This window comes from Stegodyphus dumicola, chromosome X1 (genome assembly GCF_044657685.1).
Source record: "Stegodyphus dumicola isolate Sdum_Otavi_A_Nest chromosome X1, ASM4465768v1".
Classification (NCBI taxonomy): domain Eukaryota; kingdom Metazoa; phylum Arthropoda; class Arachnida; order Araneae; family Eresidae; genus Stegodyphus; species Stegodyphus dumicola.
The window spans coordinates 93,429,331-93,441,368 of record NC_140780.1 but is presented as its reverse complement, the minus strand read 5'-3'; the positions used below and the strand labels follow the sequence as shown (position 1 = coordinate 93,441,368).

At 31.2% G+C, this 12,038-nt stretch overlaps 1 protein-coding gene across 5 annotated transcripts in view; it reads left to right on the top strand.

The window, feature by feature from the left end:
- Positions 1–12,038, top strand: part of LOC118202592 (alpha-N-acetylgalactosaminidase-like) — a 66,833-nt gene that overhangs the window by 22,990 nt on the left and 31,805 nt on the right. For all 5 annotated transcript variants that reach the window (XR_015038721.1, XM_035374761.2, XM_035374762.2 and 2 more), the window contains exons 4-5: positions 5,573–5,747; positions 11,778–11,872. Coding sequence is in view for 4 of the 5 variants with exons in the window: in XM_035374761.2 (XP_035230652.1) it covers positions 5,573–5,747; positions 11,778–11,872 (270 nt within the window). In the remaining variant the exon portion in view is untranslated. The remainder of the gene's footprint in view (positions 1–5,572; positions 5,748–11,777; positions 11,873–12,038) is intronic.

The following is a 12,038-nucleotide window of genomic DNA, read 5'->3' as shown; positions in this document are numbered from 1 at the left end:
AACTGAGGAACTGGTATGCATGTGGTAGGGAACTACAATGGGATTTGATATTTTTCCTGAATTCTGGAAGTACTTCCAGTTTTGAAAGTACCTGTGACAAATATATGTAAATATCATGCCCGATGGAGCACCCAATATAAGAGGGAAAAAATGTGGATTTCTTGGACTCTTTAGTCAAATCTATCCTAGGAACAATATTTTCTTTCACATTGTGTTATACATCTATATGCACTCTGTAAATCTGCATTGAATATGAGACATATGCTTGATGTAATTATGAGGTTCGTAAATACTATTTAATATCATGATTTGTCCACAAGCAGTTTTGGGATTTTCTTCAGTCTCTGCAATTCGAATACCCCAATACGCTGCATTACATGAAAGTAAAGTGACATAGTACAGAATGTGTTTTCGTGCGAGTTTGGCTGCTGAAAGATGACATATCTTTCTTCCATGAGAAACTGTTCTATGGAGTGGGAAATGTTGGAAGATACAGCATGAATTTTGAACTTCACATTTTTTTTTCAGATCATCTTCATTACATGAACAATTTAAGTGTCAAGATGCAGGAAAGAAATCAATTTATTGACAATATCTGGGTTCATCTCAAAGGTTTTAAACTAAAACTTGGCCTGTTTGCTGGGCAACTAACTAAGAATGACTTATCTTATTGCTTTAAATTGAACTTAGTGCACTCAGTTAAATGGAGCTAAGCTTAAGAGTTATGTAGATGGCCTGAGAAAACTGCACTTTGAATTCTGATTCCCCCCCCTGAGGGTCGATATAGAGAACTCTGTGAAGCTACGGGCTAGGATCTGTACCTATGCTGTTTCGGTTACGGGAGGTATAAAATTTATAAATTTGGTGGTTCTGAAGGCCCTGGGGAAGGTCACTTATTGGCCGGCCTCGGGGTCTGGTATGTCCTAACGTGGCGTGATGCTAGTAGCCCTGGGTGGTAGCATCCCCGGGTATGCCTGGAAAATGTCTCACTGTGACAGGCAGCCACTGGTAGGTAGCAAATTAACAACCAGTTCCATATGGGTGATTTTTCCTCTCTCTCTGAGGGGTTAGAGCAGACATTGAACTTCCGCACCTGGTTCTGAGGAGTGTGGGGGGGGGAACCTTTAGTGCGATTAAGTTCACGGATCAGGGAATATCCAAAATTTCTTGTTGTTGAATTCTGATTTCAAAATTTCAGTGCCATTCAAACAGACTTGGATATTTTCAATATGCCATCACCTTTCACATTCAACCTAAACTGTGAGGCAATTAGGGGGATTTGCAGCTTGAATTAATTAAGTTACAATCAAACAATCATCTCAAGCAGTTATTTTTCAGTGCTCCAAAATTAGAGTTTTACAGATCTTTATCAAAAGCAAGTTTCCAAAATTTAAGATCTCACACCTAGGAAATTGGTGCTGTGTATATGTTTAGAATACTGACGTATAAATTTAAATTATTATGTTAAGAAGATTTTTCTAACATTTATCTAGAATAAAAGAATTAGATAAACAGAACTGCAAATTTAATATAATCAATCAGGTCTCTCAATAAATAAAAGCTTATTTTTTTAACCAAAAATTAAAAATTGGGATGCAAAAGTTTGTTTAATATACTTGGAAATATCTAAACATATAATTAATTAGAAGCATATAATTAAATTAATAACAAGCTAATTAACAGCAACATTAAGCTTAATTTCATTCAATCTAAAACAAATAATCGATCAGAATCTTCGCATAACTGAAGTTTTATTGCTATTTTACGTAGATCTGCATATAAAATAAAAGTTGCTCTTGTTTCACAAGTGAATAATGTACAGATAGTCAACAGGAATTAAAATACAGTAATTAAAAATATGACTACTTGTCAGAAGGTATGCAACGTTGTCATAGCTAGAGAAACTGAATGATTATAGAACACTCATAAAGTTAAACGCTACAGTATGAAAGGAATATTCTGGAGTAAACATGTTAAGAAAATTAGATGGAGAAATAATCCATAATTTATTGATATCCATATAAACTCTATGCTTTAGGAAAAGTTACATATAATTTACACTGAGGTATCAATCACAGAAACCGAGTTAATTTATTTGCTTATTTTTTCTTATTAAAGGGATTTGTAAAGAGATATGCTAAGGCAAAGGTGAAAATTTTTGCAGTATTTTTAAAGAATAAATTTAAAAAGTATTTTTACTTCATGAACTGAAATTTTTACAATACATTTTTCCACAGTAAATACATACAAAGAAAGAAAAAGCTGTGGTATCTCTGGGATTAGAAACTCGGGTCGAACTACCAATGTTTAGTGACTTTTCTACTTGATCGTAAGACCTTCTGAAATTAGAATGAACAATATATTAAAGAAAATAGAAGATACAACACATATAAGAACAAAAGTGGGCTGAATTATAGGTTTACGTGTTTGGTGTATGAATTAAACTGTGATAAAATCTGTATGCCATTATGAAATATTAGAAATGTAGCATAAAAGCATTAATGAAGAAGGCAATGACAATCTAAACCATTGTAATCTAAATGTGTAGCATTATCAGTATCTGCTGTTAATGTCAATACTGCAAAAAAATTAAAGATGAATTATGTTATAAATCACATGAACTCGTTGCATTATAAATTACAACAGTTAGAAATATTATTAGCGTGATTTAATGATCCTCTTTGTTTACAAATAATTCAGCCTTAAACTAGATTAGAAAATAAGCTGCATGCTGAGGATTGATTATACTGAAGATTTACCAAAATGTTAGAAACACCTTCTGTTCACTAGAGTTATGATGCAAGAATTTATAAAAATTATCATTTAAATATAAATTGGCATAAATACAGTACAAAATATATGAATTCTACATGCATGAAAACTTGAATACAATGCAACAAAATGTGAAAAAGGAATGGATTAAATGGGAACTGAAAAATCCCATGATATGAATATAAGGGAGTTTTTCGGTTAATTATGAAAATTCTGCAGATGCTGATAATTATGAACTTATTAATTAAATGTGTATTAGAAATTAAATGTATGCCAAAGTACATCAGGTAGGGTAACTGGAAAACAGAAAAAATATTAAAACGTTTCTAATAATTTGTAAGAAAGTTAAATAACTTTAAAATAACTTCAATGATTAAAAACAGAAAGCTTAATAAGGCATATATTACATTAATATTAGTGTGAATTTTGAACCACTTAAGAAATCCAATTTTTAGATTTAATAAAGAGAATTTTTTTAATTAAATTAGAACTGTTTTAAAACCATTCTGCTATCTAAGAGGATTTGTTAATATTTTTCTAGACAAGAAAATTTATTTAAGGTGCTCTGCAAATCCGATATTTGATAAGTTGATTATGTATCAGTTTTATGTATGTCATTAATCTATCAATTTTATTATTCAAAACGGATATATATATCAGCAGTTAAAATCTACAACTTGGAAAGTTTTTCATTCTTATAGAGAATAAAAAAGATCTGGCTCATTATTCTTTTAAGCATCACAAAACTTTAAAATGAGTGTAAAAGAAATTCATTTTTACTTTAGCATTCAGTGTTAGTGTCACAACCCTATGGTTTTGATCGCTTATCTGCAGTATTCTTTGGGATAATATATTTTTAAAAGACTCAAAAATAATGTTAAAATGTAGATCTGCTCCACATGCTGTCATTTATACAAGCATGAAACATTATAGCTATCATTCAAAATAGAATATTTATATAATTTCAGAATATGTATTAATAAAAATACTCTTTTTGATATAGAATGTTTTTAACTAATTATTTATCATGAAATCCATCTGATTGAAAAAAATATTTATTTATTATGGTATGGTATCACTTTACCTTCATGCAATTTTCATAAATTTATCAGTGTATTTTAACCATTATTATACTCATTAGTCTTCATACTCAAAATACAGTAAACAGTAATAATAACCACCTCTTTAAAATGATCACTTCTGAAAGTGATCAGCATTGTGGAGAACATAAATAAACTATAGTACTGAATTTAACTTCTCTAAGATGATCGCCATCATTTTCTGTGTGTGGTTGTCTTGGAAAAGATTATAATTTTTCTTCATACCTTTATGGTAAAAACTACAGCACACCACTGGTATACATATATCATTTTTTCTTTTCTAGCAAAACAATGAAAACATAAATAAACTGAAATGTTGAAACTTATATTAATATATAGAAACTTAAATAAATTAGTAGTACATTTTCTTGGAGATAAAAATGTTTGCCCTCCCGGTACGGTGTTGCCATTGCTCGCTTTAAAATTGTCGAGTTTGTTAATCAAAAATTCGTTAAAGTCTTACAAAATATGAAATCAATAATAAAACATATTCCAAGTTAGCGGTACCAAATGCCCATATTCGGTGGAGGATTACGTTATTGAAAATTTGATGGTTCTGGGTACCATTGTTTTATCACAATGCAAGAAACATACATATATTTATGCAGATTCTTCATCATTTAATTTCTTTAAATATAACACAGGGCAACAATATTTAGGGGCAACAATCAGATATATGAAATGGACATTTAAAGTTTTCGACACAAAATGCCAAAACAAAATTAATAGCCCTTCTGGGCTAACGTTCTTTGGGCTGGAAAAAAAAAAAAAAAAAAAAAAAAAAAAAACTGCTGATCTAAGTGATAATTTCAATTTACCTGTTGACAGCAACAGCCATTCTGTGGGATAACCAGCTATAGTGGATAGAGAGGGACAACATTTGGATTCTTCTTTTAAACCTTCATCCAAATGTTGAACTCTTTTCTTTTCCCATTATTGTTAGCTCTGTGTTTACATTATAAAATGGTAAGTGAATTGAATAACTGATATTATCTCTCTTAACTGAAATTCAATGGAAGTAAAAAAAAAAAAAAAAAAAGTATGCACATAAATATGATAAAACCTGCTGTAAAATATATTAAAAAATTAAGCAAAGTATACATTAATGAATGATTATAATACTTCTAATTCTTTTAAGTTTTTCAAAATGAATTGAATCTTAAATCATACTGAAAATATTAGACATACAGAATTTTATATAAAGTACATCGTAATATAATTAAAAAATGGTAGCACTAGTAATCAGCAGGCTCGTAATTTGCTATGGTCATGTTATAAATATTATACCGTGTTCTTGTATTGTATAATAATTGAACATATGTAATATAGCAGATGTTGTTTTATGTAATAATTCAATATGATACAATGCAACAGAATGCACACAGCAGATTTCACAATTAACTGTCTGAAACGAAGCATAAACAAGAAAAAGTGGCAGTCTCCATCTCGCTTATTGGATATCAGAAGCTGAAGCTTCTCGAGACTTCAAGTGAGTGTGACTGACCAAGTCCCAATAGGTCAGAGTTCCATACATTGGCTAGCCAGTCTATGGATAGAATATGTTAGGGCTTAAATAATCTGCTGTGTAATAAGCATTAAAAATTCAGGAATTTATATTTTCTCATTGCTGCCAATCTCTTTATATTTCAAGAAATATATTTGATTGAAGACAAGTTTTTTTCCCTCCTTTTCTTTTCTAGGTACATTCTAAAGGTTTGAAGTTGGGAATTTATACAGACTGTGGGGTAAAAACATGTGCTGGTTATCCAGGAAGCTATGGATATTATGATATAGATGCTTTAACATTTGCTGAGTGGGGTATTGATATGTTAAAAGTTGATGGTTGTTATGCAGAACCAAAAGATATGGATACATGTGAGTATAGACTGATTTAATCTGATTAGAGTATGTTTACTTTAAATTTTAGTTGACATGAACTTTTAGAACAATAACTCGGGCTATATTTATTTGAACTATTCAACGAAAAATTTTCTTTTACTTGTTTATCTATTTTAATGAAGTTCACTGAAAATAAATGTTGCTTATAATTCGTTTACAAATAGGTGCACTGAGTCCCCCCCCCCTCCCGCCAAAAAAAATGAAACAGTTCTATATCTCCCATTCTACTGGGCCGATTGACAAAATTGGCATGTCATTTCAGAGAAAGTCCAATTTAGTATCAAAGTACCTATGTTAAAACAATGCTGTATATAAACCTAATACATACCCTAAGTTGTGCTTTCAAGACTTGAAAAACGCAAGGTGAATTTCGTCAATTGGCCCAGTTGAACCGGAGATATAGAACTGTCCCACCTTTTTTTTGTGCAGTGTACATGTGGAATTTGAATAAATTTAAATGTGTATTATCCTATCTTATTACCTGTGTAACTAGGTATTTCTTATTGAAGTTAGTGAACAGTCTAACATATTATTTTCCCCCTTGATTTGTAATATTGTAAAAAAAGTTTTTTTTTTGTCTTATCCAGTTGCCACTAAGTTACTGCATTATGCATACAATAATTTGTACTTTTTTTTCACCAGGGCCGGCGCTATGCATTTTGTTCCAAATTTTGCCATCCCTAAAATTTCCTGCCTTGTACCTCTGAATTCTAAAATTCTTTGCTACTTTTAAGTTCTGCTTCTAAGTTTTCCAAATTTTGCCATCCCTAAAATTTCCTGCCTGGTACCTCTGAATTCTAAAATTCTTTGCTGCCTCTAAATTCTGGCACCTGATATGGTTGCACCAGCTGTGGTGCTGGCCCTGTTTACTAGTTACATACGCATCGCTGTATTATTGTTGCTGTATTATTGTTGTACTTACTGGCACCAACTGAAGAGAAGAGACTGCTGAACAATTCAAATCCTGACAAAGTTCAAAATGGAGTAGCTGCTTAGCTGTTTTTGTGGTTTTTCCCTATGAGTAGTGTGAATATGAGCCAGTTTCGCTTATAAATGTCTTTATCAAGGGATCCTATCCTTGAAGCAGACCATAGTGCGCTTTGACATAATCTAATTAATGCAATGCCGTAAAGTATAGCTGCTTTATGTTATCTGATTGTGCATTTTAAATTAATTTCACGTTGTATTTTTTAGTAGAGTGTAACAGTATCTTAAAAAAAAAATTCATAATATTTATCTTACTACGTAGTTTAGGCAAAATACAGAACCCAGCAGTAACTAAGCATGTAAAATAGCTAAATGACTGTTATTTAAAATTGAATTTGATTTTGGAGGAATTACATTGGCTACATTCGTATTCACTTTGCCTTCAAAATTCTATGAAAGACATTCCTTTGGAAGGTAAGAGACCCTCGAGAGTTTTACATTTAAATTCATATTCTATTATTTATGCAGTTCAAAATCCGAAATCCAGATATCCAATATCTGGAATGATCTAAAATCGAGACCTCTGGATCACCAGCAACCTTTTTTTTCTGCTTATCACTTGCACATTTGGTATTTTTTCATAATAAAACCATAGAGCTGTAATGTACTACAGAGAGAAACGGCAACCCTGAGGAGGAACAGGAATGTGAACCACGTGGCATATGGAACATTTCCCAAATAGTATTTCCCGCAAATCTTCCTCACCATTACAGTTCTATGGAGAATTTGTGAGAAGCAAGTGTTTTGCGAGAACGCGCATTGTTTCGGACTTCAAAAATGGTACTTTCGTGCTCCGCATATGGATGTAATTCTAGATACGTGAAAGGTGGAGGAGTAACATTTCACAGGGGAGCTTTTTCTAAAGTTTTAAAACTTATTTTTTATAAACTGTAGAGGTTTTATCCACTTTACTTGCTGTTTTCTAATAAAAATAGATTTTCTAATTTTATATAATATATGCATACTTGAAATAACATTTAAATAAAAGTATCTTAATATATATGTATGTTTTTAATAACTGTGTTCTGAAAAAAAATTTAAAATTTTAGTAATCTGATATAATTTTAATTAGTATTCTGCTTTGGCGATATTTTTTATAGGCCAACAGACTTTGCTTTAAATGCGTTTGTTTATATATTCTTTGTATACGTTTGCTTATGCGGACATATACGAAGTAGTAATGTATGTATTTAATACTTAGTAATATCAATGTAATACACTGTGTAAGAACTGCATAAAATTATGCTTTTTTTTTAACATGAATGACCTTATTTTATCCCCTTTTCTTTCATCCAAATATAACAAACATGTTTACTTTCAATCATGTATTTTTTTTCTTATATCATGTTTCTGGCATTTATTTTAATATTAAGAATTTGTTAAGTATTAAGAAAATAGTCATTATATAACAGTTAAATTTTAAAACTTTAATACTTTTAAGTTTCTCTTTTAAAAATAATGAACATTATTTAAATTTTACCTTCTTATTAAAATTACCTTAAAATCTTACCCAAAAATTATTTTTATGCATTTATTGTGTTGTAAAGAAAGCTATATGTAATTATGATTAGATGTCATTAGACGTTATTTATTTGGAAAGTGCAAGTTTTTTTAGTTATATTCAGTATAATATATGCATTGTGATTGAAATAAAATTCCTTATAGTTAACTTAACGTTAATTACAATAAAATGTTTTTCTTGTATAAAATTTATATTTTACGATACTAAATTTGTCAAGAATCGTTCTTCATTTGAATCTATCACTGAAATTTTTTTATTTTTAATTTCAGATTATTAATAATTTAGTTTTTTCTTTCCAGTTTTTTTAATTTTATTTTTAATTTTGTAGATGCCGATGGACATTATATTACAAAATGTTATTCTACAGCATGAAAATTATCCTGTTAAATTTTGAAATAAAGTGTCCAATTTTAGGGAAATTATTAATTTTAGCTGGAGTTTATCGATTTAACTTCTACAAATTCAATGGCAGCTTCTGTGAAATGACATCTTTCTAAGTTTGCATTTCGAACTGAGAGAAAAGAAGGGAAAAAAATCGCCAGCCGTGGCGATAGTGTGCCAAAGTCTGGGTTCAGTTCCATTTCATGCCCAAACTCCTGCAGCTCATTCCCGTATCGCTTTTTCACCCTGTTTTGAATGGCTATGCTCGGTCTAGTATATAATAGGTGTATGAATAAAACAAGAATACCAGTTCTTAATTTCACTTCAGCACTGATGCCAACCTGGCAAATCAATCTTTATTATTTTTTGTTTTCATTACTGCATGACTATCAACGACTATGAGATATAACCTACTGCAGCAGTGATGTCTATCAATAAAATATTGTGAAACCTTTTCCCTGCAACTAAGGGGAGCTCCCATGAACAAGCTATTAGGTGGAAGTGTAGGACAATGTTTGCAGAAAAGCCTCAAAAGAGGGATTTTAACAAAATCACTTGCTATAACCATGGGGACCTCAAATCCACAATGCACACTTTTTAGAACTTTCTCTTTCATTCCCCAAGACTGAACCAGGTACCAGGTGCTTGTCAAACAATGGGTCTTGGAGATCACTAAGAGGCAGAGCCAAACTATAGACTGTGTTTCTGGCTGTCACGCTAGCCCACTTAGATGGCTGACTCCATGACCATCCAGGACAGCATAAACTGTCCTTTTTGGCTGTAGGAATCAGGTTGGTGTTGATCCGCCCCTGAGCTGCTACTGCTATAGTATACTACTAAGCTGGTGTATGCAAACCCAGGAGGGGCACTGATTACTTTGATTTTAATAGTGACTGAGTACCAAAGAGTATGCTAACCTTTTTATGTTGACATTACACTTGGCAATGATTGCAGACTTCCTTTGATGAAGTCTTCAACTATGAAATGTAGAGTGTGTTGATGAGAAGAAATTCAGCAAAAATTTCTTTCAATGTGCAAAAAATAAATTTTGTAAATGATACTCATATGTCACAAGATTACATTTAGATTCACAAGATTACATTTACATATGTCACAAGTTTGTATTGAGAATAACTGATTTATTATTCAGGAAGCCCAAGACTGGTACCAGACCTGGTGTGTCCACACCGGGCAGAAGAATTTTAAGGGGAGCAAAATTTTTAGAATTTACAGAAGCACTAAGCAACAAATTAAGGGTTGGCAAGGTCTTTAAAATTTACTGAAGGCTTTGGGATACAAAATTTAGAAGCATCAAAATTTTTAGAATTTAAGGAGGTACTTGGCAGCAGAATGTTTGACCCACAGAGACTGCACTGGGCTGCAAAATGTCTAGCACTGACCCTGAATAAGTATTAAGTATATTTGAGACTTTATTTATTCAGGACTCAACTAAGCTTTAGGCATGTGCAGAAAATAGATGTAAATATAATAACTAATATAATTAAAGCTTAACTTCATCAGTGGGCGACAAAAGCAAGATAAAATTTATCAGAAAAAGTGTTTAGTTACCAATTTCATGATACATCACCAATACTGTATAGTGGACATTAGCTAAGCTTTATGATGATAGCCACAAATTTTAAGGCTTTCAGGTATTACAAACCAAAAGCGAAATTTTCCAATCAGTGGATTTTATGAAGAAATGTGGAGAAGTGGTGATATAACAGAAGTTCTTCATTGCGATGACAGAGCCCCAATCAACTAATGGAGAGCAAAATCTGTAGCATGGTTTTAAATTCAGAAAAATTTGCCACAGATAGTAAAGAAAGTGGCAGAGATTTTTAGGAATAAAAAAAATTATGATTGATAGTTTAGTTTGAATTTTCAATGTGGTATTACAGGGCTTAAATAATGGAACTGAACAAGACATTTTCTGTCTATAAAATTAAAGAGAAAGTATTAGGACAAAAAATGAAGCAAATTAAACAACTTGAAAAAATATTCAATAAAACAAAAAAGTAAATACAGAGGTGTTTTGTAAATTTTCATTCTCTTAAGATTATAAATGCTTGGTCAATCTTGACATTATGGTAACTTGGCGATTTTTTGGCGAAAATTTGGCGACCAACCCTGCTACAGCAACCTGCTAGTTTTGTTTTGGACGTCATTTTGTTTTCAAGAAGTAAAGGCATGTTTTTTTTTTTTTTTTTTTTTTTTTTTTTTTTGTATTCAAAATTTTTTCCAACAATCTGCTAGCCTAATTACGCTTATACTAGAACTTTTATGAAACAAAAATGCTTAATCATGACGAAGATTAGGTGCAAAATTGGGAGAAAGTGCAGAATCGCAAACTGCTTGCCGCGTTTTTAAGAATTGCACATACACGGTATCCATGTACACGTCGACCTATTTTCACTTAAAAAAACATCCCAGAATTGCACAAAAATGGCATTGCGCACACTCGTGACTTTATGTATGTACACATTGACCTATTTTCACGTAAAAAAATCAAAGAAAATTGACAAAAATCCAATTCTTCTTACTCTTGTAAAAAGTGCCAAACAAATAAGTGGGCGGTTCTGCAATTTAGCAGCGAAATTATTTCTAAGTGCTTATTATCTAAAATCACGATCGGAATTTTCCGGAAAATGTCACATTACATGTCTCATAATCTCTCATTTCTCTGAGACAAAATAATCTGTGATTCAAATTGTGTACTTCTCACATTATTGTTAAAGTCCTAGCTAACCTTTATCGCCTTACCAAAATGTCGCCAAAGTACCTGTTACCATATTCTAAAGATTAGCCAAATGCTTCATTATTTCATAAATCACTGTTTCATATTTTTAATTTTTTAAATTTTATGGGTCATCTTACTAGTTTTAGATCTAATAGCTGGAAATATCTGAAATTCGGAATTGGCAAAGTCCAGATGAGTCTGGGTTTCAGACTTTGTACTGAAGAATAGTATCATTATTACACACTGCCAATTCTATAATGACAGAGAGGGTTTGTTATGCATGGAGATAGTTTTACATTTCTAAAATTTTTATAATATTTTATCTTGAAATAATTAATATATTTAAAAGCTAAATTTATCATTTTATTGTTTTTAGTATATCCTATGATAACCTTGGCACTCAATAAAACGGGTCGACCTATTGTTTTCTCATGTAGTTGGCCAGCTTATCAAGAAGGTTCAGGATTACATGTGAGTTATCTATAAAAGTTTTTGAAAAAATACTTTTATTATTATATCACTTATTTGTATAACTTACATTTTAGTGTAAATTATGTCACTGGTCACTAAAATTGCTACGTAATATAGGAAAGCCATTGGTAAAATAATATTTATTTTGCAATTACATCATATTGGA